Below are 27,686 nucleotides of genomic sequence, written 5' to 3'. Positions count from 1 at the left end.
TAATTAGCATCTGAGCAAAAGAAGAGAGAATTGAAGTAAACGTTTTAGCTGCTCAGACACATGATTTGTGTTTCTGGTTCATCTTAAAGGTTCCTTACAAATCAACATGTCTCATCATTTTTCTTGGTCGCAAGGGCACGCAGCCGATGTCAGGAGAAGTTTAGACAAAGGATGCATACTGAACCGACTAAGATGTTTGAATCACCATCTTAAAATCAAACTTAAGGTTTAGAACCAGAGTGAGTTTTTGTTAAAAGGACGCCCTTAAAACATAGTGTCCCATTACTGAAATCCAGTTGTCAACCATAAAACCGAGGGTTGAATAAATGCTGTTAGCAAGCTTTAAATGAGAGGATTATTTATGATATGTAGCCATTGTTGGCCTTGATTACCACACCTGCACATTGTCTTTATTACAATGGGTTGATAAACACACAGCAATTATTGTTGAAAGCTATATATACTAGATTCCCTGATAATGTGAGAGCTATCCGTGTTGACCCTTACAAACAGTTTTAACGGGTCTATTTGGCCTCCTTCCAGACAGTCTCAGCTCAAACATTGTGCATAATGTCTTTGGTAAGTGGTTTAGACAATCACTCACATTAAATAAGAACTTAGAAAAGGCAAATGTCTTTCTTTATTCATTTACAGAATCATTAAGTTTATGCGTTCCTTCCATGGGCTTTGACTCTAGTTGATACAACTTGGCTTTGGATATTGTTTTATGAAAAGTAGTTGCACCACCAGAAGGAATGATTTTGCTATTGCTCAGAGCTGGGTAATTATGGAGCTGTAGCCAAACATCATAGTCCTTCACTTTAAGAATGGTATGAGGAACGTGTGGTGCCAGGTATCAGAAAGTATCAGTACCAGCCGGTTCAGCTGATTAAGTTGCTGTTTGTAATTGTTTTAATTATTTGCATTTACAAAAAGACACAGAACATTAGAGAATTTATTTTAAACAGTTAGCTGTCATTATCCAGCCTCAATCCTCTTCTCCTCTTGGCTTTTCCCTTCATGGGTCGCCACAGCAAATCAGTTGCCTCCATCTAACCCTGTCTTATGCATCCTCTTCTCTCCCACCAAATACCTTCATGTCCTCTTTCACTACATCCATAATCTGTTGAATATTTTTCTTCAACTTTCTGACAGGAAAATTTTACAATTTTATTTTTACTTAAATTTCACTTAAAACGCCACCAATAGAATCAAACTGACCGTCAATAAAAGTCACACGCCAATAATGGTTTTAAGGCTAATACATTCTCTTATTTGTTGTTGCATCAAACATTTTTATTCATTACTCTTGCTACATTTACATCCACTCACTGCTCAAGCATGGCTGCTGTTATCTGATGTCATCCTTTCTAATTTCCTGTTTTTGTAACCAACACATTTTTTTTCAGATGCTTCTGTTTCCTGCACCTTGTATTGCTCTACTGCTTCAAGTTTGAAGCTCATTGTCTTCAGTAAGCATGTTATCATAACATCACCAGAGTGGAGGTGATTGACGATGAAAATGTATTGACAAGTTTTCCATTCAGGCTGACAGACAGCGATGTATGAAATTAGAAAAATACACAGTACCTTGCTGGCACATCTTTGTTGGATGTTTTCTGATCCTGACATTGCTGTATGCTTATATGTACAGTAAACGCCATACATGTTCCAGGTTTTAGTCAGAAGAGTGTCTTTTGTAGAAAATTCAAGCCATGCAGGCTTGTGAAACCTCTGGTAGAAAACATTCAAATCATCAGGTATTGAAGACAGTGCCCCTCCACAGTCACTCCCATAACTGCCTGAGAATAGGTCTTTAAAAAATTCCTATTGCCAAATCATGTCTTTTCATTGATCAAAGGATAGATGTATAGCAGGGCAAGGGAGCATGAAGTCCGGTCTTCCTTTTGACTGCTTCCACTGCTTGATATCAGAGAGGTGCTTCACTTTCAAAGACGATTAACTGAATGAAATCCAGAGTGACAAAATGTCCTAGAACTCTCAGAATGTTAAATTTTTCTCTCACTGTTACTTACTTGGCCTCTCTAGCTACCTCATTACTTTTCTTTCTGCAAGGTGAACTGCAGTAAAAAAGAGTTTTAATTTAATCTATCTATTTTGGCTACTTTCATACATTATAAAGATTCACAAGCCTCTTCACCCCTTGGTTTCTCCTCTTGAGTAAGCCAAAAGGGGCCAGCTGCTAGTATTTCTGGTGAAATTTTATGAGGGTCCGTCAGGGACATAATTCAGAATACATGCCTTCACAAACACTATTGAAATGCTCTCATACACACTACCGAACATTTCAGTAGTTTGTGAGAACATTTCGGTTGTATTTGAGAAAACATTTATTCTGTATTGTGTCCCTGACGGCTCCTCATAAAATTGAGTCATGAGACATTAGAATGCTAAAAAGAGTGACTAATACTAAAGAAGCCTTAATGCAATTTTGAGGATGACACTTTTTTGCAGTGTCCCTCGTTTTCTTTCATTTGGTGTTGCTATGGTCCCATTATGCCCCCTTTTATTCTCACTTCACGGGGTAGTAATTTTAAATGGCCTTTAAAATTTTCAGTCTTCTCAATTAGATTCAGAAAAAATTAAGACACTTCATCACTTTCACAATTATACATTTATACATGTCAACATGAGACCAGTGAATTTTTGACAGGTTTTGTAACTAATGCAGAATTTGCATTTAGTAATTTTAGTAAAGGTCGAATTGATGCACCGTTATATACATGACTGAATATTTTTTATTTAAAATTGTTGTTAAATTACATTGATTTTAAATGGCTACAGTCCAGGTGACAATTATTTTATGAAACGGACCCAATGAACTACTGTTTGGTTTTGGTTTTATTTTTGACAAATGATGTCGCTGACACTTCTGTGCTCTAGCCTAATAACCTAACATTATGCTTTGGAACAGTCATGTGTTTTGTTTTTTTTCCCATTAGTTTTTCATAATATATTATGTACAACTCTCTCATTTGCTGGAGAGGTACTTTGTCATTTGGTTTATCTATCGTTGTAACTCTCTGGCTCTCTCGATCTCGGTTTCTTTCTCTTGTTGACTCAATTTGTCTCAAATCCTCGAGTTTTGCAAATGTAACCCCAAATGCAATTACCAGAGAAGACAGACAATTCCTTTCTTTAATTAAATACACAGTACCTTTTGGAAAGAGATCATGAAACATTTTTTTTGAGTTTAATTGTATTTAAAATTTGTGAAATACACACTTCACTTCAAACTCAAGATTGTTAACATGTGTGACTCACATTCTCCCTTCAGCGGATTGTACTGAATTGTTATTGTTTCACATTCATCAAAATTGTTTCATTCCTATAAATCCAATTCAGATCAACATTACTAATTACTTGGGGCGGCACTGACTCAGCGGTAGAGTGGGTTGACCAATGCTCACAAGACTGGTGGTTCGGTTCCCGGTCCCGTCCAGTCACTTCGGAGTGTGAGCTCACAGTGGGAGGTGTCAGCTGACACTCTGAAGCAAGCATTCCTGAGGCGCTCTTGAGCGAGGCGCCATCCCCTTATAAGCATCTCATGAGGGATGCACCACAATGGAGCTACCTGCCACTCTACCCCCACACCCCACTGCATGCTTACCGGCCCCCTGTGTTTAAGTGGGAGAACATGCACCACAGTTTAAGTGACCTTACTTTATGTACCATCTTCTTATGTAAATGTTTCTCTTTCGTTTGTACCTGTGCTGGTAGACTTTGAGGCATTTCTTGAGTAATATGTTATTTGCCAGAAACAGGTACCTTGGGGAATGCTCCATATAATGGTGCATGTCCCGTTTTTCTCAGTGGACTTTCATTTGTTCCACAGCAATAAACTTGAAGCATGTTTTAGAAATGGGTGAAAACAAATGGGCCACTGTTAAATAAAAGGGAACACTTTTAAACACTAGCAGATTCAGGGCAGTGCTACTGTATGTACTGCTGATTTAGCAGTGTTTTTGGTCCAGTAGGTTTGCATTGTCAGAGCTTTGACATCAATTTTTCTGCATATGGGGCTCACTTTTGCAGTCATTTGTAGTCATGACATTCCTTATGGCCTAACCTGCTCTCCAGGGCATTTTGTTGATTTTACCTTCTATCAAATAATTACAGTAGGCACATCAGCCATAACTCTGAATTTTCATTTCATATGCAGTAAGCTTTATGGATCTTTTACTCTGTTTTTAAAGGTTCTATTAGGTGTCGTCAGATTTTAGTTAAGCCTGAAGAGAGCCCGGAAAGAACCCAGATGTACAGAATGAGCCTGTATACAGTTATTGGTGAAGTTATTGGATATTGTGTAGAACAGTTGTGCACAATAGAAAAGCTTTGTTTACTTTCAATCAGTAGATTGTTCAAGGCAGGAAATGCTTGTCAGCAATAATAAGCCACTTTGACTCATTAATTTTTACGCATCACTGATGATAACCTGCTGACGCTAAAGGCTGTTTTGCCACAGAGGCAAAAAGGAGCTCATGTGCTCCATGTAGCTGCCCCAGTAAGTAGGAATAAATAAACCCTATATGACCTGCCGCGTACCTGGGTCTGCACGAGATTTAATGAGGTCTAGTCCAAGATGCATTTTTCCACCAAGTTCCATTGAAACCAGTTACATTGGTTCCATGCTTAGTTCTACTAAAAAATGGAAAAATATAACCTTTCTAGGTTTAGCACATGAACCTACTCGGCCAAGTACAGGTTTCATATTTAAAATGGTCAGTTATATTACGCAAATATAACTAGTTGATTACTTCAATGTCCAAAGCTAGCCTGCCCCACTGATAAAACAATATACAGTAGTTAATATTGCTTGGGCCTGTTGAGCCTTAGGCACACATAACGCACAGCAGAAGTGGCCATAATGGGGAAGTATTGCAAACAAAAGGAAGCTGCTTGGTTGTTGATTTGCTGTCTGCAACATTAAGACAGCTTGGCTTTATAAGTTTTTGAAGGCGACAATAAAGATTGGCAGAACTAGCAAAAGTAGAAAAACATTCTATTCCAATCATCGAAGCAGAAAAGAAATTCTAATGAATAGAAAAGGAGAGGACAATAGAACATAATGTTGACCATAAAGAAAATAGTGTTTGCCTCCTATCCTAGAGAAGATTTAAGCCTCAAAGGAGCAAAGATAGTATGGAAAAGAGCTTTTGCTACCTACCTTGATAGCTGTTAACATTAGAAAACACTGTTAGCTTGGTCGTCAATTGGTAATGTGATACTTCACACTTTGTACTTCCTAGCTAATGGGTTCCTTATGGGTCTTCTCTATCATCACAATTTGGCTGATCAGCAGTGTTATTCCTGGTATCTCATGACGAGATGCTAGTTGGACATGAAAGCCCAGTATTTGCCTTTACTGTCAGGACAGAGACAGAGGATCTCTGAGCGAAGCAAGAAAGTGAATTTTTATGACAAGTGCAGCCATTTCATTCCCTTTTAATGGAGAAGGTTTATGTGTTTTCCTTGATGGTGTGTCACGCCTGACAGCCGAATGCTGACTTAAGCAATGATGTTGAAGCTTCTGAGGCTAATCTTGGGAGAACGTTTAGCATAGTAAAACACCAAACGAAATGTATGTGAGATTTATGTGTACTTCATTCCACATATAACACCGATGTATTGAAATGGGCAATCAAATTTTCCTTATTTTATTACTCAGGGCTAATACATAGCACATCCACAATGGCATAATTGGTAGTTTAATGGTCTCTGATAGAAAAACACCATCACAGCCCTTTTCAAACCACAATTGTGACACAGCGATATTACAGCAAATCCACGAGTTCATTTCAATAAGGGTCTTTTAAGTTCTTTTATTGTTATGCCGTGAAATTATGTAGTGCATTAATTGTGAGACATCTGAAGATGTAGTTTTTTTAGGGCATTTGGGTTTTTTTTTATCATGTTTCTCTGCAGCAGATAGACTATAGGATATTTTCATAATGGATGGAAATTTCCACATGCTGATTCATGCTTACACAACAAAGGCTTTGCACTACCCTTAGTTGTATTTTGACTACTACTGTTCATGTTAAATCAAATGAGGCACGCCACCAGTGTTCTGGTTTTTGTGCGGCCTTGCGTCTTTGACGCACATTTTTGACAGGGACGCGCGATCATCAAAGAACGTGTGCCCTGGGACACAAACTTTAAATACTGACTATAAAAAAAATCGATGCTACCCTTTTCCACGATATAATATTGGGGAAAAATGCACTTTCTTTCAACAAAAATATTCACAATTTATCCATTTTTCCACTTAAATTTCGAACCCACAAATCGCCGTTGTGTTTTGCACCTGCGTGAGTTTCTCGTCACGAGACTCATCTGCTTGATTCAGCCTTATTAAAATCGACAATGGGCGGCACGGTGGCACAGTGGGTAGCGCTGTCGCCGCACAGCAAGGCGGTTCCCGGTTCACATTTTAGTAGCCTGCTTATCTTCCATTATTAGACTGGGCATACTGTATATTTGAACACTAGCTGATTTTTTTTGTTGCGTAATGGGTAGGGCTGTCGCCACACAACAAAGCGGTTCTAGGTTCAAGTCCCCCTCTGTGTGTAGTTTGCATGTTCTCCCCGTGTCTGCATGGGTTCTCTTCGGGTTCTTGGGCTTCCTCCCACCTCCAAAAACATGCGCTTCAGGTTAATTGACCAGTCCCAAATTGACCGTAGGAATGAGTGTGTGTGGTTGTCTGTGTGGCGGCGCAGTCCACTGACCTGAAGTTTCCCCCGTCTCACTCCCTAACCCAGCTGGGATAGGCTATAGCTTCCCATGCTCAGTGACGGCGGATGAAGCGGTCATGACGATGGATGGATGTTTATCAACAATCAGAGCAGAGGTTGCATTTGGCTACTCCCCTGTTCAAAAATGGCTAAAAGGAACGTGGACGCTGAGAGCAGGGGCTTTCAAGCCAGGTGGGAGTCAGCTATTTGAAAGCAGTGATTGGTAGGATCATAGAGCAGCACAATAATTTTTTTAAAATGTCTTAATTTTTTCGTACAGTAATGCATTATTATTGTGCATGCACAATATTATTATTGTGCATGCTGTAATACATGCAGAATAACGTATTTTCAGATTATAGCACATACAATTTAATTTATTTAATCATTACATAATATACACTGTGTTAGCTATTGGTTCAATAGGCTATGTTCATTTCAATATGTTTTAATAAACACTGAACCAGCCCGACCCTCGGCTTGTAGCAAGTTTGTTTTTGTGGCCCTCTATGTATTTGACTTTGACACCCTATGCTAGAGAGACGTGTGAAGAACCCAAATATCAATTTTCTCACCACCCTCGCCCATTTTATAATTGTTTAAGAAATCTTTTTTACAACATTTGTATGATCTTTGACCATCCACCTCGACCAAAACAAAAGTTCCAGGTAAAGATTGACGGAAGGTGACACCGGGCCTCAGTGACATGGAAGTCAATCTAACAAAACCTATATGGAAAGAGATTTTATTTGAGAATCAAATCACAATAAAATTATACTTTATGACGTTCAGATAATTTTGATTCCATAAAACTTGGTCAGTATCATTAAACCCACTCTGTGAACTTCAGTGCTGTCTCACTGTCATCTTGCTGGCTTAGAACAGTCAGTGTTGTTTGCTTTCAGTGAACCTTGACCACCCACCAGAACTCAAATTTCCCTAATTAAATAGTAGATGCTCTCACACTGTCAAAGTTCCCCAGCATGAACTTCTCTCCATAATCTGTTTGTGCTGCTACTGCAAATTACCACCCTTGACATTCATCACCTCATTAAATTCTAATGTAACTGACCCCTCATGGCTCAGCCAATACCACTTCAGCTGATTTTGTTCGCCTAAACATTAAGTGGTGCTTATATAGAAAACTAAAATCAGCGTTCCACATTTGGGGTAGATGTTATTTGAAAATGTGCAGTTCGCTATATGTGTGAAATGCTCACAAATATAATATGCAAATACACACCGTGATTGCTGATAATGCTTCCATGGCACCCTTAAAACATATCAGCCTTGGTACATAACCTTAAACAGGGTGTGAACTTTTTTATTAATAGATGTCACCTTAATTTTTCAGTACTCTTCTGTAGGACAGCTGAAATCTGATTATACGAATCCTACTGCTTATCTCTCTTTGACAAAGAACAAAGCCAAAACACATTGTAGGGTACCTTGGTCTTATCAGCATTTGGCGGCTTTTGTTCAGTGTGCTCTTTGACAATGATGAAAGGGAGAAATAAAATTATAGCCCATCTTGTGTTACTATGAACTGATCTCTCACTGCTTCTCTCTTCCTGTGTTGCTTTACTCTTTTGTGCGACCCCAGAAGCATTTTCTTCATATTTTCCAGGCTTTTAAGTTGTGGAGCTGAAGTCTTGTATATGGACATTACTGTATGTTATCATTAACTGTAAAATCTGAGATTCTTTGCAGACTCTTTGTAAATTTGCTAGTCTTAATTTTACTTGTTTATGCTCTGGTTATATATGGGCATTTTACTTACAACAGCGTAACACTGCGACTGTTACAGGTTACACTGCACAGGAGTCAGTTAAATCACATATATTCTTATACCTGTACATACAGTAGCGGGAACCTGTGGAAATTCCACGATAAAACAGTAATATCAGACCTCATACCAAACACATGAAAACAAATGTATTGGTATTTTAAATCAAGCGCACCCATCACAGAGTTACGGTTGGGGTTAGCAGCAGGCAGCGCATCCCAGTCTGACCCAGAACTGGTGTCGACATCTTTAGCGAGGAACGGGAATAAATAAATATATAAACTTTATGGCTCATAAAGAAAGAAACAGACGAACAGATATTCAACTGTCAAGCATGTTTATCGACGCGTCTTTGATGTGGAGCTGTTATACTGTACGTCAGAAAATAGCCGGTTTTAACACCGTCCATTCTGTGTGCACATGTAGACGTGGGTCACACACACACTAAGGCACAGCGGTTTTCGTCGCAGGGAGATGCCCCCCGGATAGAAAAGTTTCAGTTACAGCGTCCACACGACAACGCAGACTCGTCATTTTTAAAAAACTTGGCCAGCGTTTTCGTCCCGGATATCTTTGTTGTCATGTGGACTTAAGGCGTAACAGCAACAAAAATTCCTGCTGGCTGATGCCTTACGCCATATTGTTCACGTGATTCCTTCTGGCAGATGTGCCATGATTGATTGGGCGGTAGTGAGTGGAGTTAAAACGTGACACCGTGAGGTTTTCGATTGAGCTTATTCAAATATGTAGGTGGGGAGATACACCTTAAAGAAGTGTGTATCATTACTAATTTCTTTAATTTAATTTTTGAAAACATTTTAGGTTCATTTAAACTTGATATCATTTTTGCTCATATTTGGTCAGTTTGGTCAATTGTTTTTTCTCTCTAGTCTTCTCCTGGCAGGCTTTAACAACAATCACATGCTGAACTCCTACATTTTTTTAAATTCATATACTGTATGTGGTACAGAAACATTATTAACATGACATACATTTCTGGTATCTGGACAGGGAATGGTTCACTCTCTTTTCTACTGGAGTAGATGATAGAATTTGTAAATGAGATAAGACTGTTTTTTCCCATGTTGTAAGTTCAACTCCATGAGCATTCCAATTAGAACATCTGCACCCAAGGGCCCTGTTGTGGTTAATTGTTAGTAAGTATTAGCTGATACCCTGAAGACTGTTGCAGTGGTGCTGCGTCTTTCCAAGTGTGTGTTCAAATTATCTGTTGAATTTTTTTGATATTTGGTTCACTGATAAACGTGATTTGATTTGTTGTTTTTAGAGCTGTTATTTTTCTTTGTCCGTCAGCTTTCATATTGGTCTTTTCACACAGGGCTCATAGAGGCTTTTTGCAGGTTGTTAATTGTTATCCAATAGTATGTCTGGCACTCGGGCTGAGATTGACACAAACGGCCAGAATGAATTAGGCTCGTCAAAGTACAGGTCAATTCTTTTCTTTTGACTTGCAGTTGTAGCTCCTTCTCGTAAAGCAACTTCCGAGTTTATGTCATTTGTCAGGTACAAACATTCTTTGACAGCCGTTATCAGCAGAGTTGATTCGTATAACAGAGCTTTAGTTTCCTTCTGCCATGCTGTCCAGAGTTGCATTCTGACAAACTGCTCCTGGATAGGTGAGTTGGAGTTTGTTGGAGCCACTATAGGGTCAGCTGTCACATTATTTGAGAGGCAAAGTGAGAACAGGGTGTCCTCTGGTCATTACTTACTCTAGTAGAGTTGTAGACATATAATGCTGAATGGTAAAAACGTGTAAATCTGAGCTTCAGCAGAATTTTTATTATATAAATTATTCTGTGATAAATTATTCTGTGATATAGAGTGCGGGCCAGTTAAATATAACTGCTTGGCCTATATTTTCCATTTTCCACTGATGCTTTATAGGCATAAATGTGAGTCCAAGTAGAAAAAAACTGAAGCATTAAAAAGTGCTCTGCTCACCACAAGTACTCATAACCTAAAGCTGGGCCTTCAAATTGCTTCTTTTGACAAACAGAAAATTATTACATTAAAGAAGATCACATAGAGTAGTTGGCATCTGCTTTTCATTCATTCAAAATGATAAATCGTCGAGCTGCAGGTTTGTTTTTTCCACCAAAGACAACGTACACGTTTGTTTTTTGTTAGTATAAAGCCAGAGATACATTCCTCAGTCATAGCTCCTTTTTGATCAAGTTTTGGCAGATTGCCAAATGTCACTGTTTCTTGGTGAAACTCAGGTTTGCATGGCTGTGTTATGAAAGGAATTGAAAAGAGTCACTTATCCTTCTCCCATCATCTTCCAGTGGGAAGAGTTATGTTTTCACCCAGTCCGAATGTGGGTCGGTTGGTTTGTTAAGAGAATAAGATGAAATCTTCGGGATGAATTTCCAGAAGAAATTTGCGCACATGGGAGAAGAAGGAATCCATTCAGTTTGGTGTTCCAGATGATGGGATGTATCCAGGAATTTGTTAACCCTTTAAAAAATTTTGCGATCAAAAATTGCCAAGTGGAGTTCTGTTCAACTTTGTACATAGGTAGAAAATGGGTCCGATAAGAACCTATTTTCTGCTTGTGTACTTGCCTTAGCATGCAAAAGCTTAATAGGTGTGTATTGATTGCTTCATATTTACAGCGGTGCCAGTGTTTATTTGACCACAAGATACTGTGATCCAAATGTAATGAAATTCCTGCATTAGTCCAAATCTTAAATGTGACACACTGATTATATGATCTGTGATATATAGTTTACATAATTAATTAAATGGAATTAGAGGAGACTGTACAGTAGAAATCATAAAGATAGATCAACTTCTTATTATTCTGCAACACAGTGAGATTTCATGGGGTTTTAAGACATGTACTCAAGACAAGGCACACTGAAGAACAGTTGTTTTTGTACGTTTGTTTAACACTTTTACTGGTTCTTTCCGCCTCTGCTGTTTCTTTGACTGCTGCCACTACCTCATTCTGACAGTTTGCAGAAATGTTTTTCACATTTAAATGACTAATGATTCTATTCACACAGCCGATCATATTCATACTCCGTTGCATTTTCAGAATCAGTATTTGACATTGATTGCCATATTTTCTGGATTACGCAGTCCCAAACTAAAATTTTCATTGTGGTATTGTGTAGTTGCCCAACACTGTGAATGTGTTCTTGAAGAAGTATTTGAAAGCCTTGTTTCACCTCATGGAGTCGATCAAATCCATCAATCTGGCTCAAGGGAGATAGTGTCACCCAGCTGTCTTGTTAGTCTGACAATGAAGCATGACACCTGACTCTCAAAGGCGCTTTGAAAGATGCCACATGCAGGAAAGGAGGATTGTGCATGTAACACAGGTTTAAAGGATGTTGACAGTCTTCCACCTTGTCGGACAGCCCCTTGTGAGCATGTTGAATCCAATAGTGAGCATTTTCATTGCTGAGCAGTGCTAACAAACTAAAAATGATACCTGTGGTCTCTGCCCCTACTAAAACCTGTCCAGCAGGGAGAAAGAAGGGGAGGCTGTGAAAAGTAGGAATTCTCACTCAGGCTTTTCACATATATGAAAAGAGGAGAAAAGAGAAATAAGCAATTAGAACCTATAAGTACTCTCTGACCCATGTTTCAGATTGATCTCACTGTGAGGCACTCGGGAATTTTGGCCTCTTAATAGCTGTTGTTCATCACCATCTTTCCATACATACTTGCATAGCCTATTTTTTTCTTAAACAGAAAAGTGTGCACAGGTTTTTGGCAAGTAGAAGTTACTTTAAAGAATTTCCACTATTTTTTTATGTCTGCACTTTTCATGAACCAAATGTGGTCCGTATGATAGACAGCGTACCCAGAATAACATTCGGTGTCTTCAGATAAACTTTTGCATTTCAGCTGGTCATAATACAGGTGTATGGGAACACTTGCTGAGCACAACACATTTTTTATCAAGAAGACGAAGCAGCCCAAATTCTCATCTAGAAAAATCCCATCTTAAATCCAGCAAGTTGACCAAGATTATTAACTGTGTTGCACCATTCACTTTACTTGAGTATATAATCATCCTGTAACTTCATTAGTAAATCTGATATATCACATCTAAACTACTTCCGTCCATCCATCCATCTTCAACTGCTTATCCCAGGCCGTGTTGCGGGGAAAGTCACAGGAGGGATGTCCATACTTCCCTCTCACCTCTTCCAGCTCCTCTGGGGGGATCCTGAGGCATTCCCAGGCCAGCCGGGAGACAGTCTCTCTGCCGTGTCCTAGGTCTTCCCCGAGGTCTCCTCTCGGTAGCACATGCCCGAAACACCTCCCCAGGGAGTGGTCCAGGAGGCAGAACAGATGCCCGAGCTACCGCAGCTGGCTCTGCTCAAGGTGGAGGAGCAGCGGCTCTACTCCGAGCCCCTTCCTGGTGACTGAGCTCCTCACCCTATCTCTAAGGGTGCGCCCAGCCACTCCGCGGAGGAAAGTCATTTCAGCCTCTTGTATCCGGGCTGTTGTCCTTTCGGTCATGACCCAAAGCTTATTACCACAGGTGAGGGTAGGAACGTAGATTGCTCGGTAAGTCGAGAGCTTCGTCTTACGACTCCACTCCGTCTTCAAAACGACAGACCTATACGGCAACCGCATCACTGAGGAACCTGCACCAATACGTCTGTCAATCCATGTTCCATCCTTCCCTCACTTGTGAGCAAGACCCCAAGATACTTAAACTCCTCCACTTGGGGCAAAGACTGTCCACCGACCTAGAGAGGGCACACCACCCTTTTCCTGTCGAGAACCATGGCCTCGGATTTAGAGGTTCTGATCATCATCCGACTCGCGTCACACTCAGCTGCAAACCATATCTAAACTACTTTTTTTAAAGTAATTTTAACAAAGAGCTATATCTAATATTCAACATGTACCACATTTAATTAAGCCAGAATAATAACTTACTCACATCAAAAATTAGCAACACATGCTTCTACAATCAAAAATGTTTGCATGGACTGTAGGAGCATAACATGCCAAAGTATCTAAGTAGCAGCGTAGTGTGGCTCTCATTTTAGAAATGTAAAACCTATGCAAATTTCTCTTTCAACAACACTGTTTTTCTAACTTCTATCTTTGGTGAGAAATTTAAAATTCTTTTTCAAGTCAGATCAACCAACATTATGCCTCAGCAGGTATCCTGCTTCGCAGGGGAATAGAACTAAGTATTGAAGTTGCACCTCAACATCAGAATGACCTCACTCCAACTCTTTGAAATCAAGGAAAACCATGACAAGTTGGGAGCAAAAATACTTTGCTATAATGCATAGTAATACTGTTTATCCTAATATTTGTTTTATGTGCCCTGATGCTACACTAATATTTAAGAATGTTTGGTTATCTCCGGTACAAGTCAAAATGAGATTATAACTACCATGTTTATATCTGAAATACATATTTAATCTGGTAACGCAGGTAAATTGTTAAGCTTGGCATTGTATAAAAAAGGAGTAATGAGAATAATACTAGTACCTGACCAAGGAATGCATAAATAACATTTACTAAAAACCTAAATATTTGTTTTAAAACTTTCTTTTTAACATATAGATCCTTCCTTCCCAGCACACCATCCTTTGTTTTGATGGCATCATTCTTTGTCTCCTCTGTGTACACAGTTAAACTATTAACTTTCTTGACTTCAGATATACAGATTACGCTGCCTTTATTTTCCATCATTGTCAACTTGCTTGAGTAGGCTTTAATGTTTTGGACATTAGTGAGATAAAGCAGATGGCAGTTGTTTGCACACCTCAGATAGAGTGCAAAGATGGAAAACTCCAACACAGATATTAATCTCAAATATTTTATGACCTGGAAAAAGGACCTTTTATATAAATTAAGCAGCTATGGAGCTCTTCCAAATATATCTGTCATAAAGACTATCAGTCAAAATTTTCTGTCTTCCTCAGACATTTTTCAAGGCACACTGATCAAATCCTGCTCCTCTCCTTTTTGAAATAGTCTTTTTTTGCCAACCTGTAAATTGAAAATGAGATAGACTCCTTCTCTTGTATTCTTTGAACCAACTCCATGGTGAGTCCAAGTCTTGAGTCCTGCACCTACAGGCTTTTAATTTGTGTCCGGATCTTGTGACTGAGTCATGTTCACTTGATGTAGAAAAGGGTGACCGCAGAAATATTACTGACAATGAATAACAGTTTACCAACCAGTATAGAAATATAGGTACATTTGTACATACTTTGTACAATATAAACATACTAACAAAAGCTGCAACTGTGAAAAAGTAGTCATGACCACTGATTTTCCATTGGATAGATTCCCATTGTTACCAATAAGCTAGAATAATGTGAGGCAGCAAACATCAAATATACTTTAGTGACATTTGGAATGAATGCACAAAACTGTTTACTAGCATGGCACAAACAAAACAACATATTGTCATGTCTGGAGTTCTTTATCCTGTATTTTAGGATATGTCTTTAATATTATCAGACACATCGAGCCAGAAAAAGACTGAATTTACATTTACATAACCTTAGCAACTACTTGTCACAGTGAATTTAGCAATTTATGCACCTCGAAGTCCTCTCTTGAACTGGTGGAGATCAAAATGGAGACGAATGTCTGACTGAATGAATGAAGATACTAATGTTAAAACTGATAGAAAATGATACAACATTGACAATATTAGCTCAAAATGAAGTACTTATTCTAAAATATTATGACCTCAGACCAGAGAATATAAAGAACATCCCAAATTCATTCATTTTATATTTGCTGCTGTGTATGATTGATGTTTCAAGAGCAGAAAAAGTCCAGAACAAGCCACATACTGTTCTTCCCTCCCACAGAAAGCAAATGGTGGCTCTATGTGAGGCAAAATAATAATCAACCAGCTGCTCCACATCCCCAAAGCTGCTAAAGACCAGCTACCTGCAGTTTGTGTGATGCTGTTTCAATGAATACTGAATATCTCCACTATGTACATCATGCCTGAAATTTCAGTCACATTGAAATTAAAAGCATGTGCTGTTGGAAACCTGCTTGGTCATTGCGCATTTCAATGTCTTGTTTCTTTGCAAAGCACGCTTCATATTGCTTTCCCAACATCCCCAGTAAAACCTCTGCCACATCAACACGTGTCCCTTTCATCCTCCTGTTCGTCAGTTTTCATAGTAAGATAATATAATGAGGCACAGGGAAAGATAATGTCTATGTAAAAACAACCCTTTAACAGCTCTGCTTATCAGCTCACTGCATATGGAGCTGTTAAATGCATGAGGGACAAGAGTAAATATATCTTGCCATCTGCATTTGACACATCTGCTGTAAATGAGATGGGTTTCTGGTGAAATGAGAGTGAAATGTTAGGACAGAGATAACCAGTATTGCAAAGTAATGTCCTCTGTGCCTTTGTTGAGCTACTTTTACAAACCAGTGGACCATTAGCAGTAAAGGTCTGATCTTCCACTCATTTTGTTGCTCAAACAGAGATAATGTTGAAGCTGATTGACCCATGTGTATAGAAAAAGAGGTGTTGGAGGACCCTTTATTGACCTTAGTCATGGTCAGTTATTCAGATTATTTTGATGTAAGCAGGTGATCTGTTATGTGAACCTTCCTACACTGCAGGAAACTTTGAAAAAAAACAATGTTTTAACTATGTCCCAAAAGTTGATGTAATCTTCGTTTTTAACCCAGCCCCCCTTCCTCGACCCCTCTTTTATTCCTTGCTGTAAGTTGTCACAGGCATTTTAAGACTGCTCTGAGCCTCCTCCTCATTTTTGTTTCCCTCCTTTCATTCCTATATTGGGATGTCTGGGTAGACCTTGCAGCCTTGGACTTCGGTCAGTCTTTTTCTTTATAAGGAATTTGTTTCCACCATGCCTTACAGTTTGATTCCGTTCAGTTTGCTGAACATTAGAATTTTTTTGTTAACAATTTAAGCAACACATGCTGAGAAGAAAAAGATACTTAACAGTGTACGATACATATACTGGCAAGAGATAAAGAGAAGTGTGTATGATTATGAAAGGATCAGAGAAAATGGTCGGAGTTTTTTGTCAAGAGAAGTGTGTATGATTATGAAAGGATCAGAGAAAATGGTCGGAGTTTTTTGTCAGTCTCAGTCATACATACTTTAGGTATCATAAAATCGTACCCCTAAAAATTACATTCCTCATAAAATCCTTATAAACTTGAGTACATGTACTATTACTGTCTGATCAAAACACATTGGGGGATTAATATGTTTACAGTAAGTTACATATGTACAACTTTCAAGACTGCCATATTGGAAATACTTTGGTGCAGTTTTAATGGTGATAGTTACCCTGCATCATTGTAACATTGTAGTATAACCTAATAGTCTTTCTCTAATTGCCTTGGTTGGCTTTTGGTGCACAGCCCCAAATACAAATTGATTTTCCTGATCCATTTGAACATATCACATACTTCATATCACTAATGCATCTCTAATGATGTGTTTAGGCAAGTGAAGCTGAAGGCTGGTTATTCATCATCAGGTTCTTTGTAGCATGACTTGTTGACACCCATATTCTCCTTTCGGCTTTTCCCTTCAGGGGTCGCCAAAGAGAGTCAGTTGCCTACATCTAACCCTGTCTTCTGCATGTGCTTCTCTGACATCAACTAGCTTCATGTCCTCTTTCACTACATCCATAAACCTCCTCTTTGGGCTTCCTCTAGGCCTCCTGCCTGGCAGTTCAAAACTCAGCATCCTTCTACCAATATATTCACTATCTCTCCTCTGGACATGTCCAAACCATCTCAGTCTGGCCTCTCTGACTTTATCTCCAAAACCTCTAACATGTGCTCAACCTCTGATGTACTCATTCCTGATCCTATCCATCCTGATTACTCCCAGAGAGAACCTCAGCATCTTCATCTCTGCTACCTTCAACCCTGTCTCCTGTCTTTTCCTCAGTGACACTGTCTCTAGACCAAACAACATCGCTGGTCTCACCACAGTTTTGTACACATTTCCTTTCATTTTAGCTGAAACTCTTCTATCACACCTGACACTTTTCTCCACCCATACCATCCTGCCTATACACGCTTCTTCACCTCTTTTCCACACTCTTCATTGCTCTGGACTGTTGACCCTAAGAACTTAAAATCCTCCACCTTCTTGATCTCTTCTCCCTGTAACCTCACTCTTCCAGGCTTGAGACCGGCACAATAGGACACTGGTTTGTACCCTCTTGTGGCTACATGGACTTGTTGACACCCCTAATGTTGTAATATTCCTATGTAACATGGAGATAATACATCTCAGGGTGACATGAGTTATTAGCTTTTGCAATGTTGTAGTTCTTTTTGGTTGTCGTTGTCAAGGACAGATTATTCTTTCATGCATGAAAATAGGTTCAAACCACCTGGAGAGAGTGTGAAACACAAGTTTTCATTTTCTGTATTTTTGTTTTGACCCAGTGTTGCCTTTAACTGAGATCCTAAGGTATATAAATAACAAATGCTCCACCTAATAATTACTACCTGACATGTCAAATCCACCCTACCTCTTGTGTGTTCAACAGCTGCTGTTTTTTTGTGGGCGTTCACGGTTTAGGTCCTACTTCCTTAGGTTTCTGTTTGTGATTCTGCTTGTTTTGTGTGATTTTACTTACTCAAAAAGTCAATAATTCCTTTCTTATACTGTACTTGAAACTACATTGTAGGTCACTGTCCTCTGACATGGTGATAGGACGCTATCCTTCTTATCCATCTTATATTGTACTATACATTAAGAGAATCAATGACGAAAGAAATTCAAATGAAATGCTTTATAAAATCTCATCATGCTAGAACATGGTGTATCTAATCATTGTACATACATATTCAATCACCTGTCAAGCCTGCTTGTGAATTATTTATCTTTAATTCATAAGATATAGAGAGATCTTTGGAAAGGTGATGTTTTAATGATTCCTGGAGTACAGATGCAGATTGTGTATTTGATTATAATGGATATAAAAAAATCTCTGAATGAAGGAAACTTTTCTTTTCACCATATTTTTCAGACTGTTATCTTCCAGATCTTAATGCAAATTTTAATATCAAAGATAACCTGAGTGCATACAAAATGCATTCTTAAATGACAATTTCATTTATTAATGGAAATTTACCTAAATCCCTCTGGCCCAATGTGGAAAAGTAATTTTCCGCCAATTAAATCATGGATTAACAACTTTATTGCTTTTTTTTTTTTTTTTTTTTAATCCAAGTTCAATTTCACTTACCATTCTCAGGCCTGATGACTTGAATCAAGAAATTACTTCAATTCAATTACTTCAAAAATAAGGCGGTGGTACTTTTTGACACAGCACTGTAAAAGGTTGCCATGAAATTTGTACCTAGAGGATGAAACCTAATTTCTAAAATATCTATTTTGACCTGTGACTTTGTATTTTAATGAAACTGTTGATGCAAGAATATTTGCTGTTAATTACTTGAGTGTTTTGACCAGACTCTATGTTGTTTACTGCAAGATGCTCCCCAACCCCTTGTAGCGGTGCAGTTGACAACATGTGAGACCGGCTAACATCTAATAAAACAGATTACAGCTGTTTTGGAACTGACATGAGTGAACTTGATGGATTGTCTGTGGCATTTTGGTCTGTGGGTGGTTAGAATAATAAACAAGGATTTAGATTGGATGTAATGATGCAAAGCATAAAACAATGGAGGGACTCATCCCAATCCAACCCCTGCTGTCTGAACTTTTAATATTTGTAGAAGGGAGAGGAATGGTGGATGTGTAAAGTCATACACATCACATATTTACTCATCATCTGTGAATATATGTACTGTACACTGAAAATTAGACATTTTGTCAATTTGGAGAAGTGTTGTGCTGCTATGACACAAACACAACCCTCTCCATCCCTCAGACATCACACAGTCTGCAGGGGTCCACAGTAAGTGTCAAGTCATAAAGCCTCTTTGCTGATATGAGCTGACATCTGACCTTTAATGAACAAACGACCAGAAGCCTCCTGCTGTGGGAGGTAAGAGAGGCTGTCTGGCGGGGTGCAGCCAATTGAGAGAGCTTCACATCACAGCCATCTCAGTCCTCCTCGATGCCCATTCAAAACGCCTGCACACCTCATTAACATCATTCTAATCAGATACTGCAGAGGATGAGAAGCTAAAATGGAGTTGAAAGAGCGATGGTCTATCTACAACCCAAACGCAAAGGATTGTTTAGCCATTTTGGATTTTTGGGTCATTATTATTATTATTATTATTATTATTACTCTGTGTGACATTACAATTTCACCAGTGTCTAAATGTTAAATGTTTTTTAGGACGATTATACAAAAAATTGCAACTGCCTTTGAAACATTAAAACAATATCACTTCCTAGCCTAAGATAGAATTCTCTACTGAAAGGATGTGTTAGGATCTCTTGACTCAGTAGTTTGATTCAGTTCAGTCACACAATAGATGCAGACTGAAGGGCACATACCTGTAAATTTCATTAATAAGCAATACAACATTATCATATTACCATTTCTTATTATACTTTTTGAGGAGTATAATAGTCTGCTCTCATTCGTTGGAACAATGGTCTTTCGGATCTTTCTTTATTTTAACTATATTATTATTATTTGCTACAATGACGGAGGAGGACCCTTTTTGCCAATACAGTGCACCCTCGCTCTTTGCAGTTAATGCCTTCCAGGAACCACACGTGTGATTAATGAATTCCACAATAGAGCTACGAACTATTTATCTTATTATTTACAGTAATTTACACGTTTATGCCCCCCCCCCAATACTGATATTAAACCACCTTCTATCTATATTACCTTTCCCACACTCTTATCGACTGTTTAAGGCACTTTGGTGTCTCATTTAAGTTCGAGACTCACGGAACTGAGCGTACTTCCGGATGCCGTCAGCCAATAGAATGCGCGTACGGTATCACATGGCTGCCTACCAAAAACCCGCGATGAAGTGAAGTCGCAAGCTTTGTTGCACGATTGCGCGAGGGCGCACTGCACCAAGAAAAGGGCTTATTTTGTCAGCCTTTTCTTGTTTTTCCTATTTAATTTATTGTTAGTACTGTGTTGAATAGACGTCATATTTTTTTTCTTTTTTGCCTATTTATTTTAAACTACAGCCAGCACCAAGCTAATTGTTAATTAACGCAAGATCCCTAATCTTTGGCTTTACCGGATTAAACTCTGACCCTGAGCGATGACTGTTCATGAGTCTCATTAGTTTTTCACCCCCAGTCAGGGATCGGGACCACTGTGGACCTCAACCAGAATCTGCTTTGACTTTGCTCTAAACGCTGTCTTCAGCTATTGCCATTCACCATTTTTAATTAAAACAATCTAATTCTCAAGGAACTTGTGAAGATAGCTGTTTATTTAGCCAGTTAGCATACATCCAGAAGTGCGCTGCGTTCCGAGTCTCAATATCAGTATGGGAGGGTTCATAAACGTTTAAATTACCATTTATAATTAAATACTGGAAATACTTTGTCGCTGTATCGCAGAATTTCGTTTTCTGTGGGTGGTCCCGGAACGCATTAACCGCAAGAAACGAGAGATCACTGTATACTTATTCTGTCTTTCTTTGATCCAAGTTAAAAAGCTCCTTGTATTAGTGTTGGTGTAGAGTTTTAAAAAAAACTTTTGAATGGTTCCTTTAAGAAACAAAGCAATAATAAAATGTTGCCCTTTGCTGTATTATTTACATATTCGACCTTCAACTTTTTCTCAGGTTTGGTTTGTCCAATCAAAAAAATCAGTTTTGTATACGAGTAGAGGTATAGAGTATTTTCTAAGTCATCTCTTGTTATCTCTAGGGGCCACAAACGGAAGCATGATGAAGCCAAGATGGATGAGGAGGAGGAAGGTGATGTCAAGAGAGAAGATCCAGAAGCATCTGCTGATGAGTCTTCTAAAGACTCCATTGAGGAAGAGGGGGGCAGCAGCTCAGAGGCGGATGAAATGGCCGCTGCCATAGAGGCAGAACTCAATGACTTCATGTGATGTGAAAAATGACGGGAGTTACAAAAGTCCTAAAAAACCTGCCCCAATCGTCCTGACAGATGGTACCTTAAATGTTATTTTTTTGCTTTGGGATCAGTGGACTTGTGAGCCATGAGTGTGTGCTGTAAGAAATATGAATGTCCTGTACAAAAATTACTTGTGGCTGTGTAAATAAAGGCTTAGATTTTTTGTAGCATTGGTATATGGCCTTTTTGAAACTTTGATGTTAACATTTTATTGTAAGATAAACTATAGAAGACAAAAAATTTGATACGTCTTTTGCTTTACTTTTTTCTATTTTAAATTTTATATCAATGAAAGAAAAATAAATAACACCGTACATTTTGCTGGTTGAATATGCCAAAGAGTTTGGAATAAGTTTGCAGCTAAATATTTTACTCTGATCTTCAGTTTTGTTTTCCTTTTGGCTTCAGTCGTGTTTGTGGGTCATATTAGCAACGAGTTAATGTGAACATTTGTATGTGTTTTCTTGAGTAACTTCTTCATCTTGGTTTTTGGACTTTTGATAACAAGTTATCCTCTCAGTCTATTACAACCAGCACTTTGGTGCACAACCACTGTGACTGAACAGCCAGGTTCATGTTCATGTGTGATAAGTGTTAGCTCACCTTTTCCTTCCCAGCTCATCTGTGCTCTCAATATTGTACCATTTATGACAAACAATCTCGCCAGGCCTGTGATTATTTATACCGAACCTTATACCTTGTGCGTCCTTGTTCCCTCAAAGTATACGTTCACCCGTATTACATCAAAGAAGCCTATTTTATATTTAATGCTATGTGACTTATCAAATAGTTTTCTGTCTGCCATGGATTTGAGGTTTATGTTGTCATTGAACATTATACTGAGCCCTTCATTATCAATATATTGTGATTTCCCAACTTCATTGGTCAAACATTTAGTTAGCTCTGCCCCTGATTGTCTCTGTGCATAGTAGATTGCAGCCATTGTAGTTTCTGTGAATGAGTAAATGAGAAAAATTGTAAAGCTGAAATTAATGTTTCCTACAAAACATGTTTGCTGGTTTAGATGAGTTGTATAAAATTACAAAACTAGACAAATAAAATATCAAATTCATGATGGAGAATCTACAGAGAAAGGCTGAACACTCATCTGGGTTCTTGCAGGTTATGTGAGATTTGAACAACAGACCCATATGTCATAATAACACGGCTCAGTTGTTTATATTGATATCGGAAATTAAATCAGCTTACCTGGAAAGCAATTTATCCTTCTGTCAAGGCCACCAAGACGTAATCAGAAATGCTGCAGCATCAAGTTTCATAGATGGATTGCAAGGAATGGGTACTTGCTCAAAAATGACCAGCCAACACAGTGTCCCATCGAATGATTCCGTTTCATTGTAAACCTTAAGCTACATTCACTTGTCAGATTCTTCTGTGTAAGGATTTCAAGACTAACATTTTCTGTGTCATCTGGAGGACTTGGTGCAGCAAATGATAATCTCTCTCCAGGCGTCTTGTCCCTGTTGATCAGTGATCCAGTTAATGTTGTCAACTGGCTTTAGTGGAGGTATTTCATATCAGAAATATCCATATATGTCTGGATGGATAAAACTCTTGAATTCTTTAAAATGGGGGGAGGGGGGCTGGTTTGGTGATGGGAACTCAAAAAATAAAATTGAGTTTACCTTGTGTTTTGCGGCTAGACAAAAACATTTAAATTGGACACCACAAAATGCAAGTGAGAACATTTTGGTGAGGTCAGTTAACAGTCCCTTTAAACCTGCCTGAGGTAAGATGCTAATGCAGTTAAATTATTAAGAACAAGCCCTAATGATTATTGCACTGTCAAAAACAAGGGACAACCTCCAGAGTTACAAACGGAGAATGCTCATGCTGACTTTGCGTTGGATGCTGGATGTAGAATATGACTGCTGCATGCAGTTTTCTTACATCTTATATCAAGATTTCTGTGTACTGAAGATCAAATACTTCCATCTCTGTCTTTTGAAACCAAAAGCACATGTTGTGCAACTGAAATGTTAGTTCAAGGTTTCTTATATTCACTGTTCAGCATCTATCCGAAGTCAAACCCACAGCTCTCAATCTATTTTTGTCTTGTTCAAAAGCGTGAACAGTCTTCCTTTTCATGCATTTAGGTTTACAAAATAAAGAACTTCCCTAAAGCTTGAGAAGAGATGTGTCTTAATCTGCCTAATAAATGATTTAGCCACACATTCACCTACTGCACCAGACAAAACAAAAGTTCCTTTTACAGTGACTTTCATCCATTTTAGGGTGTTTTACCTTGTACAACAGATGTGTTAATTATTTGTAAAGTTTAATTCTTATTTGACCCTGACTGAAATTTCATTAAATAAAGATGTTGCTTAAAAGTAATGAAACTAGATTTTGTGCTGCTCTTTCATCTTGTAGAGAGATGTTCTTTGTATCCTTCATTTTCTATTCATTCTTTGTTGGTTTTTAAACATTTGCATCATAATGGTTGTGGCGCAGTGAGACTCCCACCAGAAAACAGCACTCAGATAATGGGCTCCATGTCATGAAAAACATACGAGGACCATTAGGCTTGCTTCCGTCTTGCAACTTGCGTAGGTGTGTGTGCAGAGAATGCACCGCAATCTGCAAGGAACCTCTTGTGTTTGTTCGTCGCTATTACACAGAGACATTATTATGGAGCCGACAGACAGAACAAGTCATCAATTTGTAATTTTACATGTAGGAAGAACAGGAAATAAGACAAGTGAATAATACCTGGTGGGTAAGAGCATGTCATTTCTTCTCAGGCTCAGCACTAAATGCAGTGTGATTTTGTATTAAAAATCAGGTGTAAAATACTCGTAACCAAAAGATCTCATCTTGTCCTCCACTTTAAATGATTTGTCTTCTGGTGTGCTGTTGGTAACAAGATGGATAAATCACAATCATAAAGTCGATTAAAAGTGACATTTGCTTCCCAGAACTCCTTGCCTGCCTTTACAACTGAAGGAACCAATAAGTGCTTTGCTGTTTGTCCTGAAATGAAGGCAGGTATTTTTCTCCAGGGAAAATCTTTTTTACTCGTCGATATTGGTTTGAGTCCACCTTCGAATGCAGATATTTTATTGCTGTTTTGTTAATGATCTAGAACAGCAATTCAGTGTATGCCACAGGGTCTTACAGCAAGTTCTGGTCTAAGATATGATGTAACGGTCTTCAAAAAGTCAAGAACCCACAAATCTGAAATTATATATTCTAACCTGTGTTGGGCCAAGTGTAAACATGTTTTAGAGTTATTTTTCTGGGTGTCATTGGGGACAGGAACATCTGCAGTGCTCTGGGGATATATTCTATGACACATAGGTAGCTGTCTGAGAAGTGATTTCTGCTCAGTGTCAGAACACAAAAACAGAGAAACTCTCACGTACCAATAGATAATCCAAAACGCATTACAGGATGAATTAGAGTTGTGAGCAGCCTGTTAATACATCTCGCTTCAAAGTGGTGATATATTGTAATTGTCAGTGTTTGTGTGTTCGTCTGTCCCTTAGTATGTCCACCAAATATCTTCGCAATCGTTGCAAATAGAAAGATGAAACAAAAAACAGATTACTCGGGCGGCAAAGGGGATGAAAATGAGATGATGAGCTTGACCTTGAGAAAAGTAAGTCAAGGCCAAATTTCAACTTTTGTACATTCAGGAACCGGATAAGATAGAAAGACGAGGGAGAAGGCCAGAGTGAGTAAGACCGTAGATCAAAGCTAGTGCTTTGATCTACCTATGCAGGAGCTTTTATCTATGCTCAAAGCTAGTGCATAGCTTTGACCTACCCTGAAGGTAGGTCAGGGTAAGTCGTGGCATGTTGCAGTCTGTGACTGCCTTGGTTCTTGTTGGTGGTGTAAGTGCACTCCAATGTCCTCGAAAGGCAATCTTACAGAATGACAAGGAAACAAAATGAATGGGAATGACTGGCTCTGTGTTGAGATCAACAGGGAAATTGTGTTTTGACTTCTGGAGACTCAAATGGATTTTGGATTATTTTTCTTCCCCATCTTATGAGTACAAAATCAGCAAGTACATTATAAAACATTTAAATGTGTATGTACTGAAAGTGTAAGTAGCATTAAAATGTTTTTAAAATACACATTTCTTGGGCCAGTTCATGCAGTCTGTCACCAGTCTGAAAATACAATTTATAGGGAAATATCCAAAAATCTTTGATCCATCAACAGGATGTTGAATGCTCACCATCCTACAATAGTCCATCTATGATAGTGTTATGCCTCAAGGGGAACAAAGACAGAATATTCTGGGTTAACTTTGTTTAATGATCCGGAATCAGATCATTTTCGCCTGTTGAACCTCAAAAATAGGTTCTCACCAGCCACAACAGCAGCAGAAGAGAGCTTTAGCACCTATGATAGATGACATAAATAAATCACCTGAGACATGATGAACTACAAAACCCAAGACCAGTGGGAAGACTGCTACCACCACACAGGATGGCATTCAAAATTTGTGCCAGTCCACAAAGATGATGATTACTGCTATAATTTGTACTGATTCCATTTGTTTCACCTGAAATGTTAGCGTGTTATTAAATCCTTTGCACATATATGGAATTACTATATATAACCCAACCAGGGTTTAGAGGTCTAAAGTTTAAAATAAGATTTAAGTAGACTTGAGATCACACATTTGCTTTTCTGTACTTCATTTTGAATTAGTCTGAAAACCTTTATCTGTTCAGTGAGACTTGAGTTGCAGATGAATCTTAGCCTCAGTTTTCTCCAGACGTTACAGTATAAAGGTTGGCCAGCATAAAAAAATACTTTCTGAGTGACAGCCACTCCCTCTGCTGCCTTCCCAAAGATATACCTTTATATCTCTGATCTTCCTGCTGAGCTTGACGTTTGTATTCTGTTGTTTTCATCCCAAAGGTAGCAAATCATGGATGTGATCAATAAGCCATGAAACCGTTGAGAGGCTTAAGGTTGATTGACACTTGTGGTCATTCTGTGTTCTACTGCTGTGTTTGTGTTTCTGGTCAAGGCCGATAACGGGGACATGGAACAAACTGGGAATTTTGATGATGTTTCACTGAACCACAGAGGAATCCTCAGGGTCTGTTCAACGTATTCATGACCTTCTAAAGAGTCCCATTTTAACAGAGGCGTTAGCTACAATAGTCCAGCAATGTTGCTCTGCATTAGTTATTTTATGGTCCTGACAACAACATGTACACAAAAGCACGCAAGTCAATTTCCAAGTAGATTTGACATTAGCATAGATAAGGACAATACAATTGTTACTTTTAATAATCATTATTGTTCAGTGGATACTGTGCTTTGCTCATGGTTTGTGATTTTCTTTTTTTATTTTGAAAGTTTGTCATTCCTGCATCCTGTTTGTACTTGGATGGATGGATGGATGGATGGATGGATCGATGGATTATTTTCCTGCCTCAGTCTAACACAAATGGTATTTGCAATATTTTCAATGGCTGGAGGCATACCAAAGATGGATGCAAATTCTCTGGGTGTAAGTGAATTTTACTTTGATCAGACCTCGGAAAATGTGCATTTTTTACAGTGGATTTCAAGATCTTAAATCAATTTGTGTTTCTCAAAGATGTAACAAGGTGAGCAATACCAAAGACTAATAGCACCGCTCAGATATTTCATACTCTCTATCACCAGACTGCAGACATGCAGCGACTATTAGATTACAGTATGTAGGGCAGCAGAGGGAGGTTGTAGCTGCTGTTAGTTAGTGAAGGCTACCATTAAAAAATACATAAAAAGGATTGATTACTCAGATTTTAGAAAGTCATTACAAGATTCTTCATCCATAGTTATTGACTCAGTCTTGTAAAATCATGATTTATCATGAGAATGAATAATCAGACTTTGTCATACACTTGGGATTATATCATCCTTTATCTTTTACAGAAGTAAATCCAATCTTATGCTATTGCTGGTTTCACGAATACGAGCATCAAGAGCTAATATCATCTGAGCATTGGCAAATTGATAGGATCTATCCATTACAATTGGACATCTCCTATATAACACCTATGTGTTATGTATGTTTCCAGTCATTACATGCTTCAAAATCTTTAAAATTGTTTTCCTGGAAAGTCCTTACTTTCCAGGA

The 27,686-nt window shown here is 38.5% G+C and overlaps 1 protein-coding gene across 2 annotated transcripts in view; it reads left to right on the top strand.

Annotated features, from left to right (window-relative positions):
• The window catches only part of ctdp1 (CTD (carboxy-terminal domain, RNA polymerase II, polypeptide A) phosphatase, subunit 1), a 53,668-nt gene extending 29,734 nt beyond the window's left edge, over positions 1 to 23,934 (top strand). For both annotated transcript variants that reach the window (XM_068332269.1, XM_068332268.1), the window contains exon 13: positions 21,359 to 23,934. In XM_068332269.1, coding sequence (XP_068188370.1) covers positions 21,359 to 21,545 — 187 coding nt within the window. In that variant the 3' untranslated portion in view covers positions 21,546 to 23,934. The remainder of the gene's footprint in view (positions 1 to 21,358) is intronic.
• Positions 23,935 to 27,686: the final 3,752 nt, after the last annotated feature.

This window comes from Antennarius striatus, chromosome 14 (genome assembly GCF_040054535.1).
Source record: "Antennarius striatus isolate MH-2024 chromosome 14, ASM4005453v1, whole genome shotgun sequence".
Taxonomy (NCBI): Eukaryota; Metazoa; Chordata; class Actinopteri; order Lophiiformes; family Antennariidae; genus Antennarius; species Antennarius striatus.
This window is presented reverse-complemented; position numbering and strand designations above follow the sequence as displayed.